The 23,140-nt window shown below is 46.9% G+C and overlaps 1 protein-coding gene across 6 annotated transcripts in view; it reads right to left on the bottom strand.

The window, feature by feature from the left end:
- The window catches only part of ITGA9 (integrin subunit alpha 9), a 354,847-nt gene that overhangs the window by 139,868 nt on the left and 191,839 nt on the right, over window positions 1-23,140 (bottom strand). For all 6 annotated transcript variants that reach the window (XR_014822712.1, XM_021071658.2, XM_021071659.2 and 3 more), the window contains exon 17: window positions 14,934-15,010. Coding sequence is in view for 5 of the 6 variants with exons in the window: in XM_021071658.2 (XP_020927317.1) it covers window positions 14,934-15,010 (77 nt within the window). In the remaining variant the exon portion in view is untranslated. The remainder of the gene's footprint in view (window positions 1-14,933; window positions 15,011-23,140) is intronic.

Raw genomic sequence — 23,140 nt, 5'->3', positions numbered from 1 at the left:
TCATACTATGCTAAATAGAACATGCTATCTGTATGGCTGTAGGTTTTAACCTTCTCCAACAGTGGGCTATTTTGCCACAGAGTTTGAAATGTGCTTCACATCTTAAAAGGCTTTATAAATCCCTTCTAATCAAGCAAAACAGACCCACATGGCTATTAACTCCAGGCAGAGATCACAGGGCACCTCTGTAAGGCATATCCACTAAAGCTTACAGTGGCTCAGGGAAATGATTCCTGGGACTGAATTTCTGCTTTAAAAATCGCTTATATGAAACCGGAAATACCTCTATCTCCCTGTACACAATCCCCCACCCCGAGATGGTTTTATGCTCACAAAGTAAGAGAAAAGCATTTACTTAGGTGATCTGGGCTAAAGTAGTAGTTTCCCTAGCAACATTCAGATCATTCCTGTAAATACCTGTTTCTTTTTTTTTTCTTTTTCCTTTTTGTCTTTTTAGGGCTGCACCCGAGGCATATGGAGGTTCCCAGGCTAGAGGTCTAATCGGAGCTGTGGTCGCCGGCCTACACCACAGCCACACCAACCTCATGTTGCTCACAGTGGGATCCGAGCCGCGTCTATGACCTACACCACAGCTCATGGCAATGCCAGATCCTTTACCCACTGAGCAAGGCCAGGGATCGAACCCATAACCTCATGGTTCCTAGTTGGATTCATTTCCACTGAACCATGATGGGAACTCCTAAATACGTGTTTCTTAAAAAATAAAATAAACAACAGGAATTTCCTTTGTGGCTCAGTGGTTAAGGAACTCGACTAGGATCCATGAGGTTGCTGGTTCCATCCCTGGCTTCGCTTAGTGGGTTAAGAATCTGGTATTGCCATGAGCTGTGGTGTAGGCCGGCAGCTGTGGCTCCGATTCAACCCCTTCTACTGGGAATTTCCATATGCCACGGGTGCAGCCCAAAAAAGCGAAAAAAATAAAAATGAAAATAAAAATAAACAACAGGTCTGTATCCTCACTGACTATGCTAGCACTGATGTGGTCCTAGTTCCGGCTCATTCAATAATTCCTTTAGTGATAGAATCAGTATTTGCCTCAGAGGCCACCCTCTTTCTAATGAGGCAAACATCAGAAGCCAGAGGGACCTCCTTGTCTCTCCAAGCAGCTCAGACTCCTTCCTCCTGCTTAACTGTGAAAAGAACTGCTGGTTCCCAGCTAAAGAGGAATTCAAATCCTCATCAGCCTCTACTTGAGGGGTAGTTTCCGGAATCGCTAAATCTCAGGACATCTGGAACAAATCAGGTCCACTCACTGTAACAACTGGATTAAAGACACACAATACTTTGGGGGGCAGAGGAATTCTGCCCCCCCCCATCCGCAGCCTGCCCAGGGGTCTGATGTCATGACGGGGATGGTGTGCAGCAGCGTTTGACTCGATCAGCAGTGGTGAGGGGCCACCCTGTGCCACCCACACGCTGCCCGTTAAACCGGACCACGACACACTCAAAATGCAAGGAGTGGACCTGCATTTCATGCACCTTCTCAGGCCAGACAACTCGAGAGAGCCCAAGTCAGTAGGACCACCATGGTCCCTCCACAAATAACTCTGTCAAGGCCATCACTGTTCCCTGTTTCTAGCTCAAGAGCCAAACGGGGGATGTAAGTGGTCACAGACAATAAAGCTTTCTTTTTTTTTGGCCATGCCCACAGCATGCGGAAGGTGCCAGGCCAGGGATCAAACCTGAGCCACAGCAGTGAAGATGCTGGATCCTTAACCCACTGCAGCACCAGAGAACTCCCAATAAAGGAGACTGAAATTACACATCTCCCTGGAAGTGGGACCTTCTTCCTGTGACGTGAGCAGCCACAGGGGCCTGGGGAAAGTGGCTCTTCCCACCTGGGTCCCCGAAGGTAGAAACAAAGAACACCTGCGCCAGACGCCGCCCTTCAAAGACCACAAGTGTGCCCACCTGTCCACAGAGTGGCCCCTGCCTTCATCACCAGGCCCAGTTTCTCTGCTTTGGGTCTGAAGCCTGGGTTTTCTTGGGCTCATCAAAAACTCTGACAGCCAGTCACCTGGGTCTTTAATGAACCCCAAACAAGGACTGAATGTTTACTTCATGATCAGTGTATCACCGAGGCTGGGAGCTACAGAGTCAGGGAAAAACTTCCTCCACTGGCTTCTAAGTTTGGTCTCACCTTAAAAACAAGAAAAAGGTAATATGACACCAGCCTTAAAATGAAGACTTCATAAAAGTCTTTTGTCTACTCCAAGAAGCAGAGCAAAACGTTTGTTTTTCCAACACGCACCTTTCCCCCAGTCAGGAAAAACATCTAGAATAGGAACTCTGAACCTGTTTTTGTGCCACCAGATACTTGTGGCAGTCTGGGGACATGAACGGACTCCATCTTGAGGTGTTTTTAAATGCATAAAATGCAAAACAGAATTACGAAAAAACCAGCTATACAAACCACAGTGATAATCATATTAAAAATAGGTAGTTTACTAATACGTGTTCTTTTTAAAGGAGCACTGAGTAAGTTTTGGTGCTGGATCAAATGACTATCACAGCTCTGAAGGAGGGACAGATGTGAAGGATGTCTTGAAATACCTGCAGGCTGGAATGTGATATGAAAATACACATGATTTCTACATGTGACAGTCACAGGTCCTGCTAATGTCACTGGGCTTTGTCGTCTACAGTCATAATTGACCATGATGCTAAATTTCACTTTGAAGTCAGTGTAAATAAAGCGTGATCATTTTCCTACCTAAGTTCACCGACCACCAGGCTCTGTCCTACAGACGGGAAGGAGAGGCCAGGAGGAAGGAGGAAGGGATGGCATCCTCAACTCTGATACCAGGAGGAAAAGTAAAAGGGCATTTCTGGAAGGTGAGAATATGAGATTTGTAACTGCCATGGGTTTTATCCACCTCAGTCTCACTATCCCAGGTCTAACCATGAACCATCTTTGAATGTGTCAAACCCCAGGGAGGCTGGTCAGGGAGGTGCTTAAATCTGAATTTTCCCCTTCCCGCCTCAGGAGATTAAGTTTTCTGTGTTCTTCCAACACAGAGAATAACTTTCTTCCAGAAAAAAAAGGTTTTTTTAAATGTTACTTTCTTTTCTTTTCTTATTTTTGTCTTTTTAAGGCTGCACCTGCGGCATATGGAGGTTCCCAGGCTAGGCGTCTAATTGGAGCTACAGCTGCCGGCCTGCACCAGAGCAACAGCAACCCCAGATCCAAGCTCTACACCACAGCTCACGGGAACACCGGATCCTTAACCCACTGAGCGAGGCCGGGGATTGAACCTGAAACCTCATGGTTCCTAGTTGGATTTGCTTCTGCAGCACCATGATGGGAACTCCAAATGTTACTTTCTTTTTTTTTTTTTCGTTCTTTAAGAAACACAATTGTGGACTGAAACAATGTAATTTACCTCTTGTTCAAGTCTCATCATCACAGAAAATGTTCTCAAAAAAGCACCCAGCCAGTGCTCCTGACCAGGAAGTCTGCTCACCCTACCTGAGTATCTTTTATGCCCTGAGGACGGTAACTGCCTTCCTCTCCACAGGGAATGCCACCTATCACAGGGCACCCTTCTCCTTTTTCCTTTTATCTATGTTTCTGGATAGTCCTGTGTCTTTAAAAACAAAGTCCTGGGGAAGAATCAACCGGAAGTAACCCTAAAAGACACAAATTTCCACTCACCTCCTGAAAGGCTCTCCTACCCCTTACTCCACAGGCCTTGTTTTTGTAGGTTTTTTTTTTTGTTTTTGGTCTTTTTAGGCCTACACCCATGGCATGTGGAAATTCCTGGGCTAGGGGTCAAATTGGAGCTACAGCTGCCAGCCTACACCACAGCCATAGTAATACCAGATCTGAGCTGCATCCTCAGCCTACACCACAGCTCACAGCAATGCCGGATCCTTAACCCACTGAAGAAGGCCAGAGATTGAATCCTCATGAATACTAGTCAGGTTTGTTACCACTGAGCCACTATGGGAACTCCAGGCCTGATTTTTAAAAATCCCCAAACCCCTCCAGTTACAAGACAGCAGATGAAGAGGCTACTGGCCACTGTTGCACCCACTCATATCTGATAAGTACACTGAATTTGGTTTCCTTTTGAAACTCACAGCTCTGAAAAGGAGTCAGACTTCCTGGCCAGCAGACCTAAGAAGGAACAGACAGAATGTGAGGTATGAATTCTCCAGTGTCCCAGGTGGGGTTCCCTGGCAGCAAGGATGTGGGTGGTTGTTGGGGATGCCACGGGAAGGAGGATGGAGCAGGGAAGGGTCTGAGCAAGGCCGTGAGCTTGGATAGATTCTAGCCCTGACCTGATTCAGGGGTCTCTGGAGCATAAAACACAGCGTGAAATTACCCACACTGGAGGCAGGAGGCTGGCTTTCTCTCCCTCAATCAGCCAGTCACTGGCTGAGGGCTGCCCAGGGTGGGTGTAACCTCCCAGGAGGCAAGGGCCCTCTTCCAGATCAGAGGAGGGGCAGCCATGAGCCCTTGGCATCCAGCACCTAGTGGCAGCTGGGAATGGGGCACCTGCACAATAAAAGGGATCTGGGCGTGACACCAACAGTGTCCACCCAGCCTCGTCATTTTTGGATCAAGATCACCTGGAATGGAGTCAGGGAGAAAGGCTCCTAAAATCTAGAAGTTCTTTCCCTAGTACCTATCCTCTCACTGCAACGACAATGAGCTGGGATTTACGGGCACCTCAAGTTTTACAAAATCTGTCCCCTTGGCCCTGAAGGGTGGGGTGGGGGCCACCAGGAAGAAAGCCAAAGGACCATCCTTCTGCAGCCATGATTCTCTTTGCTTTACCAACTGAGGAGAGAAGCAGGGCCGCTTTTCTGATTCGCCTGAGGTTATGTCAGGTGGCTCAGAACAAACTTGGGAGAGATGCTAATAAGAGGGTGTGTGCAAGAAAAGTATGTACGGGGGTGAGACTGACTTCAGAAAACAAAACAACTGTGCGTCGTTGGAATTTGGCTTTTCTGACGGTAACTAACTCTGTTCTGGAATGGGTGCGTCTAGTGTTCGTGGCAAGTGACCAACAGCACAGTCACACAGAATAAACTGCAAAAATCTTACGGAAAAAATAAACCCAACAGCACATGGCTCCCCATTTGCTCTTGATCTGAGAAGTAAGGGATCTAGGTATTTCATTCCTTTCTTTTTTTTTTTTTTTTTTTTTTTTTTTTTTTTTTTTTTTTTTTTTGGCCATACCCACGACACGTGGAAGTTTCTGGGCTAGGGAGTGAACCTGCACCACGGCAGTGACCCAAGCCATAGCAGTGACAAAGCTGGATCCTTTAATCACTAGGCGACCATTATATTCTTTTGCTAAGTCCTTTTCTTAGGTTGAAGATCCAGTGAGAAGGAAAATGACAGCCATATCATTTTGGTTCTACTAGAAAGATGCTAACACACAGAACCTGCAATGGTTGGCTCTATTTGGAAGCCAAGGAAAATATTACCAATAATATATTTTTAGGTACTCCTGTGAAGCAGGTCCAGCCTTCCCAAGTGGCTGGGGAGGGTGCTATGAGCATGGTCCTAGACTCTTCTATGGTTGCCATGGATTCTCCTTCAATTCTGTCTCAAGGCTTCTCTATGGATTCCCCATCCTCTTACCATCCAGATGGAAAATCTCGGTCAAGGTCTGCTCAGCAGGGGTAGGGCTGTCCCTGAAGCTCAATATTCAGAGGGATGGAGCTCAGCTGCTCGAGGTTGATGGGGCCTTGCTCCGAGATGGGTCAACCCTTCAGGAAACTACATATCATATCCTCTTGGAGATAGGAAGGTAGTTCTACCTGGTTAGTAGTGTGTCACAATGGGAGCGAGAGACAGGCCAGGTCCCCAAGCTGTCATGATCATTTAAAGACAGAATCCACAGATCTAACGGCTTTAATGTTGGAGTTGGTGTCCTGAAGGTCACAACAGGTTTTATCCTGCTACTGCCATTGAACTTTCTTTCTGACTTTAGAGAGTGACTGAAACTGCTGCCTATCTGCCTCTTGTTCTGCACCTGAAATGCTATGCTATCCATGAGAACCACCAACCACAAAGAAGCTGCGAGCTGGGCTTGTTTCCATCCTGCCTGAGCTATTTGTAGGACAGTGGAGTCACCATCTGTGCTCATCCCGGGGCTGGGCTGGAGCCAGGGCTGCAAAGAAGCACAGCTGTGTGGCCCAACTCCACCCAGGTCCCCCACCCCCACCTCCGACCCCGGATGATGGAGGGAGCAGAGGTCTGAGCCTCTCTGCCTGGGATGTGCCCTGGACACTTCCCTTACCTGTGGTTGTTCTGGCCTCAGGAAAACGGGAACAAAGCTCCTAGGCCTGTACTTGGCTCATGGTTTTTGCGACAGCCCAATGCCCAATGCCCCAATGCCCACGTGGTTATGTCCCAGGGAGAGACAGGGAAAGGAGTAAGATGCAAAGGCACCAGGAAGCCAAGTCACCACAGCAATGGAAAACATTAGAGGTTTGGGAAAACGTGGAAAGAAAACACTCCTGGGAAGGTAGAGGGAAAAAAGCCTTGGCATCTGCAGATGGAATAACACTCCTGCTGGCAATTCCAGAATGAATTCAGTGACGAAGGTGCTTTGAGAAAGCGGGTGTGGCAGACATCGTTCGTGCCCCTGCCACCCCCCCCCCCCATTCTATCTCCAGTGCTCTCACTGATGTCTGGCTACCAGTGTCTGAATCTTTGCGGCTGAGGGCCTTTCTTCAGAAGCAGACATGGCCACTGTCTGTCACGGGCTGGATGGGCCCTCCCAACCCCAGAGGAGCCCTCCACCAATGACTCTCCATAGCTGGTGTACAAACACCCTGGCCTCTTCACTCCTCAGAGGCAATAATTGTGAGTGTGAGTCTCCCACTGGTCCCCACTGTCTCCTTGCAGGATAAAGCTCCAGTATCCCTGTGGCAGCGGGCCATGATGGGCTGATTGATGGGCTCTCTCTATTTATGTCCTTTGTCTTATGACACTGAAGTGCCTCCCATCAAGAAGCAGAGTTTGGAGCTCCCTTGTGGCTCAGCAGGTTACGGATCTGGTATTGTCACCATAGCGGCTTGGGTTGCTACCATGGCACAGGTTCAATCCCCGGTCTGGGAACTTCTGCAGGCCAAAGGTGCAGCCAAACAAAGAAAAAACAAACAAACAAATGGAGTTTTAATTTCCCTATCTCATGAATCTGGCTGATCCTGTGACCTTGCTTTGGCCAACAGAATGTGGCAAAAGTGACAATGGAACTGGTTTTATAATAGGCCTCATAAGGCCTTGTGCACTGTGCCCTCATTTTTGGATCTCCAAACAGAGGCTCTTAGCCAACCTGAAGTTGGCTGCAGATTCATGGAAGCCCCGGAGACCAGAAAACCTAAAAAGCTGAGCCCCAGAATCCAGAGCTGAATAAATGGTAGCTGTTTCTAGGCATGAAGTTTCAGGGTGATTTGTGACACAGCAATAACTAAATTGATTCACTGGTGTATGGTGCACCCTTATGGGTAGACTTTACTCCTCTACCTCTGCTCCCTGTACTTCTCAGATGACTTACACTCAAAGCCTTGGCTCAGGGTTGGCTTCAGAAAGAACTCAAACTCAGACAGGGCGGAGGGCCTCGTTCCCTGCGTTTCCAGGAAACGCCCTCATGTTCCCATTATTATAATGATCGCAGTAAATTACAAGGACTGTTTTCACGTTTGTTTCCCCTACTAGACCAAGAGCGTCTCGATGTGATAGCTTGTCTCTCTTTGCCTCCACTAAGCCTGGTACATCCATAGCAAGCTCTCCATCGATATTTGCCACAGAAATGAATATATCAGTGGGGTAGCACTTCTTGTCAGGTGAGGAGAAACATTCTGGAAAAGTGCTGCACCCCTTCAGTACCTCTTTCAGTGTGTGGGTGTCTCCACTTGCTTTACTCTACTGATCACCTTCCCAGGGGGTTACACCCCACCCTCTGCCTAGGTGACTCCTGCAGAAGGCCCACCCACACACCCATTCATCCTTGATGTGGTTCTGAGTTGTGAGGGAGACACCTACTCTCTCCTTTAGGGAACCCTCATCAGAGCAAGGGAGGGAGAAGAGTGAGGACGAGGACTCCCTTGACTCTCCATCAAAAGGATCTATTCAAAAAAAAGGGAAAAGAAAAGAAAGGAGTTCCTGTTGTGGCTCAGTGGGTTAAGAACCCGACTGGTATCCATGAGAATGTGGGTTCGATCCCTGGCCTCGCTCAGTGGGTTAGATCTGGCACTGCCCGCAAGCTGCGGTATAAGTCGCAGATGCGGCTCAGATCCTGGTGTTGCCATGGCTGAGGTGTAGGCAACTGCAGCTCCAATCTCACGCCTAGCTTGGAAATTTCTACATGGTTCAGGTGGGGCCAGAAAGAAAGAAAGAAAGAAAGAAAGAAAGAAAAGGTTCTATTCATTGGACCATTTCACCTTTCAAGAACACATCATTGAAAAAAACTGTTCCAGTTCCCAGAAATTCCAGAAATAGCCATACAAAAGCCAGCTGCTCCCAATCAACAAACTTCTTTTGTACTTCCCTCCCCGCCCCCTAAATCAGGGGCAGACAGTGAAGGGGGAAAAAAAGAATGAATCACATGACTAATATTCTGGCAAGAGCAAAAGCTTTCCAGGTTCTGATCGGCTCCCACTCACCTTCCTTCATAAAACAACAACAACAACAGCAATAATGGTGATGATGTCATATTTGAGGGAACTGCTGACAGGCCAGCCACAAGCTCATGGTCAAAGGTGAGGCCCTCCAAGGTGAGAAAATCCAGCCTACGTGGATTTAGAATGTCCTGACTCGATGCTTGAACTATCATTTTGACCCAGTAGGACAGGTGTCTGTGGTTTCCAGAGAGAAAAGCTCTTTGACAGCGCCTCATGTGTCAGACAGCATGCGGGAAGATGAATGGGATGGATGGAAGCCATCTTTGAGGATGGATGGTTTCACCCATCCACCTCCTTTCTGAATTGGGGCTTTTCACACAGGGAAGGACTTCCCCTGCCCCCAGCTGCTCAGCCTTGGTCTTTCTGGTCCAGAGCCACCGATGATCAGCCACTGACACCAGTAACTAGGAAGAGAGCAGGATGCCGAACTGGACATTCCCAGCTTTAACCCTACCCCTGATGACCACCATAAGCCCTTGAACAAGTAACCTGCCTTCCTGAGCCTCTGCAACCTCCTGCTAAAAAGAATGTAGTAATATTTACTTATTTGAGTGTCAATGACCCAATTAAATGAAACAATAATGCTAGCTCTCATGTGCTGCGCGCTGACTATATGCTGAGCTTTTGGAAGCACTTAAACAGGTTTTAATTCATTAAATACTCAAGACAACTTTGTAAGGTGTTGCTGTTACCTCTCCCATTTTACAGATGGGGATATAGAGGCACAGAGGTGTGAGGCAACTTGCCTGAAGTTGGACAGCTGGTAAGACACTACAGTGGACTCTATAGGGTACTGAGTTCATGGTAGGACCTCCATAAACAGGCATCTCTTCCCCTTCATGAAAGAGGACAACTTTAGTTCCACCCTGTGCTAGGTAATTGATGATCCTGGTCACTCTGCTGCTTTTATGAAGCTCAACAGGGAGTTCCCTTCATGGTTCAATGGAAACAAATCCACTAGTATCCATGAGGATGTGGGTTTGATTCCTGGCCTTGCTCCGTGGGTTGGGATCTGGCATTGCTGTGAGCTTTGGTGTAGGTCACAGACACAGCTCAGATCTGGCATTGCTGTGGCTGTGGTGTAGGCCAGCAGCTGTAGCTTCCAATTTGAACTTCCATATGCTGCAGACAGAGCCCTAAACACCAAAAAAAAAAAGTGTGTGGGGGGGGGGAACAATTTGTTTCCAACTTGAGATGGCTCTCTGGGGCTACTGATCTTCCTCTCGAAGGCTGATCTTTCATGGATGGAGTCAAGGGTGTTGGGAAATGTCCCACCCCCACCACAATAACAGCATTACTAAAGCTACAATCATAGGACTGTTATATGTGGCCCACTAGATAGTTCTTCCAAGTTCATAACTATTCTTCCTGTGCCTTTTCACCTTCCTGAAGAGGTCTTTCATTATTGGAGTTGGTTACCCAGAAGGCACTGAAATTTCCACCACTCTCCTATGGGATGCATCAAAAATTTTTTTTTCTTTAACTCAACTGCCATACTGTATACTTCTCTTTTCTTTATCTTAATCACATGTGATATATTCCTTAGGTACTATGAGCAGTCAGACAGATGAAGCAAAACACAGTCACACCATTTTACAAATGGAATATTCAGTCCCATTTAAAAAAACCAAACAGCTTTCTCCCTATCCCTGGACATTCTGGAAATGGCATGTTTTGGAACTAGGCTCAAGACTATTAAAGACTGTGGACTTTTAATTGAGGAGTTGATTGTTTTAAGAGACAACAGGCCTGCCAGAACTCATGCTCTCTGGAGAGAAAAACAAAAACATCCACGAGTCCCAGTCACAGATAGCATTTCCTGGCTGGATCCTGGCCACTCGGGGTGACTCAGTCAGCCTCAGATGTCTTTCCCTCTGTCTTCTCAAGACACAGGCTCCTCAGTCTGGTGGTACTTGGCTGCTTCCCACCAGGGCGCCTTGTGCTGTGCTATGTATCCACTCATCGGAGGGGGTTCTCTGCTACTCCATGGCTCTCTAGCTTTTCAGTACAGCTAACAGGAGAGCTAGGCTCTAAAGACAGCAGAAAAGGCAAAAATTGTGTTCAAATGGTCCTTTTGAAGCCCTTAGGGAGGCACTACGTTGGAGACCAACACTACATCTCTCATAAGTCCAAGCCTGCTCGAGACCAGGGGTGGCTGCTCCGTGGACCCGAGCCAGGAACTACAATGACAGAGTCGTTGACTCAAAACTCAAGCTGGCCCATCCTTCACTAAATGGAACAGAGAACCCAGTGACGCAATGACCCACAGCATCTCACTCTCAATCCCCTTCCCCTCCTTTCTCCTCTCCCTTCCCCTTCCCTGCCCCTCCCCTCCCCCACTTCAGTATGCCTACCTGCATTCTTTCTAAGGTTAACTGCATGCAAGCTCTGCCCTACCCCCAGAGCTCTACTCTAGCTTTAGGATGAAACCCAAACTCAAAAATATGTCACAATCTGGTCTGTCTGCCTCTCTCACTCTTGCTCTAGCTCTCTTTCACTCACTCTCTCTCTCTCACACACACACACCCCCCTCAAACATCTTTGTTTCAAGCATTTTTGCAGCAAACATTTTCAGCACAAAACTAAAAGGCCATAAGGCCACATAACTAAAGTCCATTTATCTTTTTTTGCTATGAAAGATAAAAGAACTGGTTGATCTATATTACATAAATCTTAGCCTTCATAATGGTCTATATAGTGACAAGTAGACAGGCAGTCTTGAGGCAGTAGATGATAAAAGCTATATATATTGGCTTGACAGGAAACAAAGTGATAAAACTTACTGAAACTATGAAATGAGAGTAAAGCCAGCTTGCATATTATACCAGACAAAGCTAACATATCAGTTTGCAAATGCTTTAGTACAAAGCTGGACCCACCTTTCCCACAGAACCCTGGAGTGTCTATCAGTGAATAAGTGACAATATGCTGAGAATACACAACAGTGTAGAGGCTTTCACGACACGACATGAAGCTCAGGTACAAAAGTGCATCTTAGTGTTTGGAAACTGATCTCTCTCTCCACGGAGAAAGAAATCTTAGCAAAAAAAGAAAAAGTGCGATGCTCAATGGGCAAATGAATCACATTTTAAATGTATTCACGTATTTTGTATTTCGCAATAAAGTCTTTTCAGTTTTGTTATTCATTTTTCATGTTTTGTTATGGCCTGTCTAATGATGTTCTTTTACTTTTTATCTTTTAGAGCAAAGGTGCCTTACAGTCAATGAGTTACGCAGTGAAAGCTCAGCAAAAACGCTTGTGGCTTGTGTGTCTGCAGCAGAGACGCTCATGGCAAAAATACTTCCTGACCACCTCCTTCACTCCGGATATCTGCAGGTCTGCAAGGAATCCTGCCTTCTGCACCACTGCACCTCCGCTCACATTTTCCCTCTGCCCAGAATGCCTGCATCCTCCTCATTCCTCTTAATTCCTCCTCTTGGAAGCCTCTCCAGGGCCCTGTGATGACCCACCTCCCTCTTCCAGCAGTGACCAGGCACTGACAGCACCCAGCCATACTGGGCGTCTCCGGGGAGAGCAGAGCCTGCATGCTATTCATTTCTGCAACCTAGTGCCCAGTTCTTCCCTGACCTGAACAAGGAAGGAATGTACATCCCATCCCAGGCAATCCTGAATCCAGAAAGTCACACGATAACCAAAGCAACTCAATCTGGTTCAAACCACCAAGGCTTGGTCAACCAAATGCAGACCTTGGCTTCCAAGAGCAGTTTTCTGACTGTGCCTTCTCTCACTTTGTGCTTAGTTCTCCGGAGAGATCTGGGGAAATTCAATGTAACTGAAACCTTGGGCTTAGTTCTCTATCTCTACTTATCCAACTACCAGTTAGCGTTTCTCTGATGGCTCCCTTGGGGACAACTATGGGCCCAAGAGTCTCATGAAGCTTTGTTTAATGGGGGATCTGGCCCAAAGGCTATTTTGTGAGACCAAGCGGCCTCCTAGGAAATAACTCATCCCAGGGAGAGGCTCAGAGCTTTGGTCCAAGGACATTGTTTCAGAGATTTGGAAACTCTCCTCCCCCAACTCTCTAGGTCTCATGCCTGAGTTGTAGGAAGATGGAATTGCAAGAGAGGCTGAACTAGTCCCCAAAAGTATAAGGCACCAGGAAAGTGACAGAGCCACCCTGCTCTTTACATGGTAGAATAGATTATATTATGTTTTTTTTCCATTTTTTACACCTCTCTATATTCATCTCCTTTGCTATATGACTCGCAGGTCCTCTCATTTTCTCTCATTTGAGATTATTTTCCAGTCCCTTGACTTTGAGTTTGGTCATATGATTTGCTGTGACCAACAGAATAAGGTTGACGTAAGAATGCATTAGTCCTGAGCCTAGGCCTTAAGAATTATCACATGTTTCTGTTAGTCCTCCACTGTGCCATGAGAAGCAGCAGCCCAGGCTAGCCCTCTGGTTCCAGCAGGATAATGAACAACATACAAAGCATAGCTGAAAGGGGTCATCTTCTTCTAGTTGGGATACACCTACCTGCTGCTGCACCCCAGATGTGTAAGTGAGTCAGCCAAGATCCAGCTGAATTCAGCCTGGACAAGCCAAGCCTCAGCAGACTTGTAGACCCAAGAAAATAAATGATTGCTGTTTTAAGCCACTGAATTTTGAGTGGTTTGTTACGCAACACTTTTTTGTGGTTCTAGCTAGCTGATACATACGGGAGTCTGGGCCCTGGCCACCATACCAGTTGTTCTAGTATTATTGATTACTGGGTGCAAAGAGCAGACCTGGCTCTGACCAATATTCTTGAGAGGCCAGGGTGGAGCAGTGGTGGCAGCTTTAGCGACAAGTTGCCTTATTGACATAAGCCTTAGGTTTTATATCTTAACATATCAAAAGCATAATGCAACAGAGATGAATTTGACCATCCACTAATAGGCAGCAAGAACATCAGGACTTTTCTAATATTTAACCTCAGAGCAAGTGAACATTTTCCCACCAAATGAAGCTTTCCATGATCCAAAATAAATTTCTACCATTTACAGTCTGCCTCAAGATAAAACAAATCCATATATTTTTAAGTGACTTTTTCCCTAAAGAACTTTTTGGAAGACCCTGCTAAAACTAAAAGTCATGATCTGATAACTTATGAACTTTCTTTAGAACTGGTTTCTCTAATAGTCCCAGGAGGTCCTTCTTATTAATGTTAAAATAATCCAGTATCTACTCATCAGTTTGAAATAATTTTCTAAGCTTGGCAAAACATGAGCTACTTTAATCTTCCACTCTTGTCCTAAGCAAAAGTAATGATAATTAACACTTAAGAGGTTTGGATGAGTATCTGTGTTTTTGTGTTGGGGGTGGGGTTACATCTTCTTTTCCCCCAGTAAACACAAACAAAAGAAGACAACTCTTAGTATTACTTCCCTGAGATGAATAATAGATTATTTATCACTGGAAGTAAAAGTGTCCTTGTGTGGTTATTGGTCCATGATGGGATATTTCTTTCACTCCACCCAAACTTAACTCTCATGGTCAAGGGACACAGGGCAGCATTTTTGAGAACAACTATCAACACTAGACATTTTTGAGAAATGGTAATAAATAGCATACAGGCTAAAACAATCTCTTAGAACGAATTGTCTTGAAAGGACCCCATTCTCTGATATGTGGCTTAACATCCCAGGACCAGCACCTTCATCCCAAAGGGAGTCTAAAACAAAAGGTGGGCAGAGAGGAAGGAGAAGGCCTTTCCAGAAGGTTCACCTTTAGCTGGGGGTTCACCTGGGAACCGCTGGTGAGGTGGGAGGAAGCCCTGCTCCAGGAGAGAGGCTGCCTGTTCCCTGGGTCAAGATGGCCACCTCGCTCCTCCACTCCTCCCACCGCAGAACCATTGGTTGTTAAGGCAGATGCCACTGCTACTACATGCAGAAAAAATAAAAGCAATCTTTATATAATAATACATGAATCATATGAATTGTCCCAAACAGTTACATACTGGCAATTTCATATGGTTCAACTTCATATAAGAAGTAAACACAAAATAACCTCCTATACACAAATGCTCAGGAAAGTTAGAGATATAGGCTAAACTGTGAGATATGTGAGATTGCATACAAAACAAAAACCAAACCACTCCTTCCTAAAATAATAGCTGTTGCTAAAATTACTGTATAATATGCTGTTTTTAAAGCCACAACTTTTCATTGTAACCTATGTACTTTGCAGCTGCACACTTTGGGCCTGGAGTCAAGACAATCAGCTTCCCCAGAACAAGTCAAGAAAGGGGCACGGACTCACCTGGAGAGTAAGAGGTGACCCTGAAGCTGCAGGTCGGCAGCACAGTCCTCGGACCGGCAATTCCTTTCAAACACGGTCTGTGAGGGAGACGCAACAGGAAGGTTAGAACAGGATCTCGAGGCAAAGGAGTAAATAAGAGCGAACCACTTCCTTCCAAATCAGCGGGAGTTCTTCCTGTGAGACCCCCCAGTCCCCTCCCCGATGAAGCCCGCTCCCCGCAGGGCAAGGGATCCTCAGCAGTTAACAAGGAAGCTCAAGTCCAAGGTGGCCTTGACCACAGAGGACACTCCTTATCTGACTCATTTCTTAGGCTCCTCAAGAACTTCTTCGAGGGGGTTTTTCAAGAAAGGTACCTGGTTCTCTCCAGCTTTGAGAAGATCTCTCAGTGCTCTCCCACAGAAGTGAATAATAACCCAGGTGTGTCATGAAGTCTTAGGTTACAGTCTTGACCTTGCCCTCTGCTGTCTTGGGGAAGCAGAAAACCCATACTTGAGATGGGCTCTGCCTGAGCGAGGGGATCATATTATAATTTTTAGCACCAAAGGGAAAAGTCAAAGGCAATTAGACTCTGAGGCTGAGGGCCCCACAACCGGCTTCAGGGATACTTTCCCATGTCTTGGTGGGGCTGCCAGGAGTTAACAGGGACGGGGCATCCTTTCTGTAACCAAGACCACGCCTTGAGGGCCAAAGCCCTACCCAGCACTGGGGCCTAAAGCTCCTCACGCCAAACCCAACCTCTTTCAGGAGGGCTTGTGGCGTGTGCCTGGGTCTGTGTGTAGAGGACAGAGGGAATCGGGAGTGGCTTTGGGAGGAGTTAACAATTTTCTCCTCTCTGCAGCCCCTCCCTCAATCTGGTCTCCACCTCTCCCGGTTCCAGGCTCTCTGTGTCTACACTGACAAGGCTCTTCACTACTGTCAGACGCCTGTGATCACTCTGGTGGGATTTGGGAGAAGAGCTGGTGGCCATTTTTCAGTTGTCATTTATTCACTCTTCAGCTTCCTCATCATCCCTGCTCATGTCTGTGGGCCGCCCCCCAACCCAGAACAGAGTCCCAGTGATTAGGCCCCCTCCCACAGGACGAGCCCAGGAGGAGGCTTCTCAGAGGGGCCGCGTGGACTCCAGTGAACGTGCTGGCCAACAAACAGTCTAGACCCAAGCAGATGGAGTCATTTTGCTGATGGAAATCCAGATGCCCATGTCACGTTTCCAAAAGATGTTCCAGGCAACATTCCCTGCCTGGAGTGTGGGGGAAGACCTCAAAGTCTTGGGACAAAAAGAGGACATTCCCACATTCTTTTGGACAACACCGTGGGCAAGGAGAGAGCCAAATTTCCAGGGGATTTCAGCAGAAGGCATGTGCGATTTACCTGCCATCTCCATCAGGGAGAACACAGGAAGAAGTAGATGTGATGCCACATGAATATCTCAGGTGGGAGAAGGAGGCTTTCTGAGGTGAGCAATGAGGAGAGACACCAAAGGTGGATTTAGCCCCCAGCTCAGGAAGGCGTGAGGTCCCTCCCTGACACGCCCCCACCCCCCCCCCCCGCCGTGTCTTGCCCCTCACTTCCTATTCATAATGTTAGTTGATTTTCTGCAAGAGAAGGGCTCATTCCAACTCACAGGAGCTTCAGGCCCCACTGAACCCAGCTTCTGCCTCGGCTCTTTACAAGTGTCTCTCCCATTTTACAGGCAAGAGACCATTTGACTTCCTGCCTTCAGAGGCGGGGTGGGGAGCAGGTGAGAACAAACAAGTCAGAAGTGACCTACAGATATCGATCTGGTCCCTGCCCTCCCCAGCTCCGTCACTCTGACTCTCTCGTGGCAGCCACCCCTCAGACTGCCTTATAACTTCCCGCCTCAGTGTCTCCCCACAAGCCGATCCCAAATGCCTCCACCCCGTTCACCGTGGTACATGCCCTCTCATCCTCTAACGAGTGAATCAAAAACCACATCCCTGAGCCCCCATCGAACTTGGGCTCTGACGTAGGCTCTTGCAGTTCACACGCTTTTCTTTCTACCGCTCATCTCCATCATAGCTGCGTAATTTTACGGGTCTCCCCTCTGCTAAAAATTATGCTCCTTGAAGATGGGGACCATACCGGTCTTGTTCACCCCAGTGCCTGCCCTCAGAGCCCAGTGTGTAGAAGCTGCTCAGTCAACACTGGAGGACCACACATGCTCTGAGAGATGTGGTGGCCCCTGAAATAGGGAGCCCAAGGGTGGGAGCTCCAATCTGGGCTAATGTGAATACACTGCTTACCAATACCAAAGCTGGAGACCCCACACGCAGCACCTGTCCCTCAGCTACAAGCAAGTGCAGAGCCTCCCAACGAGGAAGTGGCTGCTTTGGAAAAGCTCTGTCCTTGGTCTGACTTTCCCTTGTACTCTGCTATTTCCTGTCCATCAAACTAGCTTCTCTAGCTTTTGTTAAATCCTCTAGTGCTGCTAAATTTCCATCCAGCAATTTAGCACACACAGACAGACACACACGCACACACATTGAGTGAGTATTTATAGCGATCAGCTAAAATGAAGCACAAACTATCATAAGAGGACAAAGCACAAGCTTAGAAATTAGGCCAGGACTCAATTTCTACATTTATAAAATGTAAATAACACCTTCAGCGACACTCTTGTCAATGCAGATTCGCTCTTAGCTGGCGGGTGGGAATTTGTGTCTATTACCCTGTGTTTGCCTTAGGCACTGTGCGTCACTGTTTACACCAGCAAATGTGAGTGACAGCTAAGGTGTGTAGGAGTGAGCGCCATGAGGGTTTCCTAGTTGACAGTGCAGTAAGAGGATCATGGAGCCAGAGCTAAAGTGAATTTTGCTCTGTGTGGATGACTGGACTTTTTAAAAGTCAATGCACAGTGTTTCCCATTACAGTCCTTACGATGTGACTGTGCCATTTCCTCCCGTAGAGAGGCGGAGTCGATGCTGCACCCCCTGAAGCTGGGTGGATTTGTGGCTGCAGAGGAAGTTGTGTTTTGCCATCTTCAAGCCTAGTCATAAAAAGAAATTGAGCTTCCTCTGAGTTCCCTCAGGGCGTTTGCTCTTGGAATGGTGCTACGATCCTGTAAGGAAGCCCAAGCTTCCCATAGAGAGGCTCATACGGACAGAAAGTGACCAGCAGCATCCACCCGAGGCTGCTTGAGACAGTCATCATGGAAGATGGTCCCCCAGCCCCACCAGGCTGCCCCAGCTGACACTATGTGGAGCAAAGATGAGCTGTCTGAAGCAGGCCCTGCCAAATTTCCAGTTCAGGGGCAAAATGACTGACTGCGGTTATTTTAGGCCACCAAGTTTTGGGGTCATCCGTGATGCAGCAATAGATGCGTGGACTACTCCTCAACCTAATGGCCTCCCCCAACTTGGGTAAGGGCATGAACAAAAGTGGGCTGGGCACACCAAGCCCTGGCAGAGCCTCGGCTCAGGCAAGACCCTCCCAGGCTGGGAATGGAGTTGTCTTACAGGTAAAATATCAAGACAGCAGGGAATCAAGAGACCAGGGTGATCGCTGTGGAGACTGAAGTTGAAACTCAAGAGTTCCTAGGTCAGGACCTGGATTCTTCTCTCTGGGCAAAAGACCATTTTGCTTCCGGAGGAACTGAAAAACATCTCTCTGGGGCAGAAGCGTGGGCAGACTGAAGCCTCAGAACGCTAGCTGATAGCACAGTTTCCAGAAGCCAGTAAGAACTACTTCTCCTACCTAACGTGTGAGGAGCACAGGTTCTCCCTGATACCAGTGAGCCAAACTGCTGGTTTTCCTGGAAACCCAACTTCTCTGCCTGCTTGTACCCATACCTCCCTCGTCTTCTGTGCAAACACAAGCTTGACTGCCTAAATCAGGCAGATTCCAGCCCAGGAGTCTCTCCCACCTCCCTCCAGCCTCGACCTCTGGCTGGGAAAACCCTGTCAATTTTTTTTTTTTTTTTTTTTTTTTTTAACCTGGAAGTAGCCTTTCTGGAAACTGGAAAGAGACCTAAGAAGCCATCATTTCTGACTCCTCTCTGGTGAAAAGAGGTTTAACCCTTTCTCTCGGGAGATGACCATTTCCTGCCTCAGGCTTTATGGTCTGGATCCCAGCAGCCTCTTTAACCCCATGAACTAGATTTCCATGTGGACTCCTTCCTTAGGCGGGTCTTCACCTCAATTTTCCCTAAAAAATACACTTATCTTTTTGAAATCCTTTCTCCAGCTTCCCCTCCAATCCAAAAATCTGTTTATTTTACAGCAAAGTTGGCACATTTTTTCTGTAAAAGGCCAGACAGAAAATATTTTCAGGCTATGGCCATATGGTCCCAGCTATAACAGCTCAGCTCCTCAGCTAAGGAGCGAAAGCAGACCTAGGTAAAGGAGTGGTCGTGGCTGTGTCTCAATAAAACTTTATTTATAAAAAACAGGCAGCAGGCTAGATTTGGCCTGCAGACTGTAGTTTGCTTGCTCCCATTCTAGAATATTTGGCTACTGATTTCCTCATTCCCTATAGGCTGGGGTGGTGGGAAATACAATGAGTTCAGGTCAATGTACAGTTTGTTCTGAAGCAGAGCACAGAGGCTGCAGTTAGCTGGATTTTGCCACCAAGGCCACACCAGCCTTGGGTGTATGTGATTCAGGGCTGCCCTGGCCAAGGCTGACTTCAGAGAGGCAGTTGTCCGCACCTGGGCCCATTTTCCTTCTCAAATCTGCACTAGGAAAAAAATCTTCCCTTCTGATCTAGCAGGAAGTACAATTCTTAGTCTCTTCTACCTGTCCTGTTCAGAGGAGGGTCAGTTGCTTGGACTTGGTGATATTAGCGTAAAAACAGGTATAGTCATTGGCATAGGTTGGACATTGTTTATAGGGTTGCTCTGGCAACCTGGTCCCATGCTGAGGCCTGAGAAAATAGGACAATCAGATCAGGTGGGAATAAATGCTTTTCAAATCCCACCCCAAGGCCATTTTCAAGCTAAAATGAAGAAAACATTTCCTGACAGGCAATATGACTTTGCAGAGGGTCTCTCCCTGGACAACAGGAGGGACAGTGCTGAACTCTTGCTCCTCGCATAGCTCCCTGTAAGGTCCCAGAGACCCCAGCCATATGCATTTCATTCCTGCAACCCCAGCACCTAGCACGGTATTAAACATCTGTGCGTGTGCGTAAAAGCCATGACCTGAGTATAAGGGGTTTCTCCTTCCCAATTCTGTTTTAATGCTTTTTCCAGAATCCGACATTGTCCTTAACGTGGCACATTAAAAGAGTTCAGAGTGGTCCCAGGAATTTCAGCTCTGTTGAGCCCTGTGCTCAAATGGAAGAAGGAAAAGTCTCAGCGCTTGGTACTTAAAATCAGGTCATGCAGGAAGACTTGCTTTCTAAAGAACAGTATGTCCACAAGAATAAATGAAATACTTTGTAAAATTAAAGCTGGGAAATTCCTTCTATTTCAGGAGTCATCCTTTCAGATTTTGAAATCATGGGAAGAGTCCTATTGGTCTCCCTCTAAACAACAAGCCTGGTATTTGATTTTCCTTCATGAGAAAACTGGAGGTGATAAATTCTTTTTCTTTGGGCATCCTTTGGTTTACTCCATGGCCCTGCAATTCACACAACAGCCTCCTCTGCCTAAAGGCAGCATTTCAATGCTCTAGTTCAACCCCCATGAAGAACTGAGTGGGAGGTGGAGCTGCTCAGGGAGCTCCTGCCCACCTGGGCCTGCACTTGGCCTCTGGACCCTCCCAGTGCCCTTTCCAGGTCTGTCTGGGATGAAGTGGCCTTTTCTAGGCCACATTTCATGTCCCTTTACAACTCAAGCCATCAACTCTGCTCTAGGCAATCTCCTGCCCCTGAGAACCAGAATTTCCTTCCCTTGATTTTTACCCTGGAATCTTTTGTATTCTATGTTTCATTTATTTATTCATTTAAAGTGGCTGTTAATTAGTCACAAGAGGCAGAAAACAAAACCAACAAGTTCAAATAAATGGGCTGCTGCTATCAGAGAAAAGGAAGACTACGCTAGCCATGCTTCTAAAAGCTGCTGTTGGATGTAGTCCGGCAACGAGGAGTGAGGAATATGGCCCCAAAGTGGAGAGGATTCCAGGGAGACCGCTCCTCACCTGTCTGCAAGGACATCACCTACCTGGGCCTCAGGAATAACTTCAAATAGCAAGTACCTGGCCTTTGATTTCCTAGGTCAGCAGTTCTCACTGTGGTTCAGTGGTAACCAACCCGACTAGTAATCAGGAGGACACGGGTTCGATCCCTGGCCTCACTCAGTGGGTTAAGGATCTGGCATTGCTGTGGCTGTGGTGTAGGCTGGCAGCTACAGTTCAGATTTGACCCCTAGCCTGGGAACTTTGATATGCTGTGGGTGCGGCCCTGAAAAAAGAAAAAAAAAAAAAAAAAAAAAAAAGGTAACCATGATTTCCTTGATCATCTCAGAATATAATGGGGGGGGGGCACTAAGATTTCTCCTCCAGCTAGAGGCTGTCCACTGGAGGTGTGCCCTTGCTCACTTACACTCATACATATTCACATGCTTGTGGGGAGGTTTTCAATTAGGCAGGACAATACAGAAATACCCCAAAAGGCTGAAGATTCTGGGGAAAACAACTATTTTCTCCTAAAATGCAGTTTGCAGAATAAGACACACTTTTTTCCCCCCAAAATTGAAAGATAATGATGGTAATTTGGTTTGCTAATAACATTTTGTTGAGGATTTTGGCATCTATGTTCATCAGAGATATTGGCCTGTAATTTGTGTGTGTGTGTGTGTGTGTGTTGTTCTTGTCTGATTTGGGATTAGGGTAATGCTGGTCTCATAAAATGAGTTAGGAAGTGTTCCCTTCCCTTTGATTTTTTGGAGGAGTTTGATAAGAAGAGGTATTAAATCTTCTTTGGATATTAAAAAAAAAAGGACAAAAAGAAAGAATCCCATGCTGAAAAAAACTGCAAAGATAAAGTATAACACTGAAGAAGAAACTGTGAAAATTCAACAAGTGACTACAAGTACAATCCAGCCTTTGATAGGTAGTTATACCCTCTCCTTTGCTATTTGTTGTTGTGTGCTTTGTTTTTTGGGTTTTTGTTTGTTTGTTTGTTTGTTTGTTTGTTTGTTTTTCTTTTGGCTGTGCCTGCAACATGTGGCAGTTCCTGGGCCAGGGATTGAACTCCTGCCACAGCAGTGACCCAAGCCACTGCATCCTTAACACACTGTGCTACAAGCAAACTCCTCTCTTGTTCTTTGGATTAATCTTGCAGGAAGCCTGAGACAGAGACACAGCCAGACTTCCGTGGTCAGTAAGGTTGAATTATGTCCTTGTTTTCCTCACATGTACTCAAAGCTAGATGATTTTCACACATGTTTCACCGGGTGCCCTTTCTAAAAAGATTAGCCAGAAGCTGATGCCAAATAGCTGACGCCTGTAAGAGCAGGACTGATCTGGCTGAAACAGGGGAGCCAGTGGATACCTCCCCCTCTAAAGCTCCTCCTCCTCCTCCTCCTCCACTGGGCCAAACTGCCCCCCTAAATCCAGGTGTGTGCTCTGGAACCCCCAGGCTGGATGGTCTCTGACACCTGTCTGGCTCTTACGTCTGGAGTTACTCTGCTCTCTCCTCCCTGCCAACTCAGATTTCCATTTTCTGCAGAGATTGTATATAAGATAGTGAAAATAAACGTTAGAGCTGTAAATAACAGCATTCGAAGCCTTTTGGGCACCTCATCCAGGAAAGCATTACCTAATGTCCAGGCTGAACAAACAGTGAATTTGCGTGGGCACAGCACTGGCATCCTCCACACCCAGGCACTGAGGCACTGGGGTGGGAGGTCTAGATGGTGATCCGTTTCCAGCACAAGGTAGGGTCAAAGTTTACGGCTTCAACATAGTTAGACATTAGCATGAGGGTAAAATAGCTCATCTTCCCCTTGAAAGATGGCAAAATGAGTATTCTCAACAGAGCCAATGGCTTGCCTTTCACCAGCTGTACCTCTTGCATCTTGGTCTTCAAAAATATATACTCAGATGGACAAAGGTATGTGATGTAGGTAAATCACCCAAAATCACAGGCAGTGCTCTCCTCCCTGGGAAGAATTCTTAGAGAGTTCACAGAGCACATTTCTTTTAATAATATGACTTTGCTGAATCTGCCAGTGAAGAAATTCTGATATGAGGTCCAACCTCTGCAGGAGACCTTTCAGAAGAGCCCTTTCCATAAGATAAATTTACTGA

This window comes from Sus scrofa, chromosome 13, assembly GCF_054392235.1.
Source record: "Sus scrofa isolate SSC_HxYL_T2T_F1_AM1 chromosome 13, Sscrofa_HxYL_maternal_Yorkshire_Landrace_v2.0, whole genome shotgun sequence".
Lineage (NCBI taxonomy): Eukaryota > Metazoa > Chordata > Mammalia > Artiodactyla > Suidae > Sus > Sus scrofa.
The sequence above is the reverse complement of the archived record's forward strand: the minus strand, read 5'-3'. Positions and strand labels throughout refer to the sequence as shown.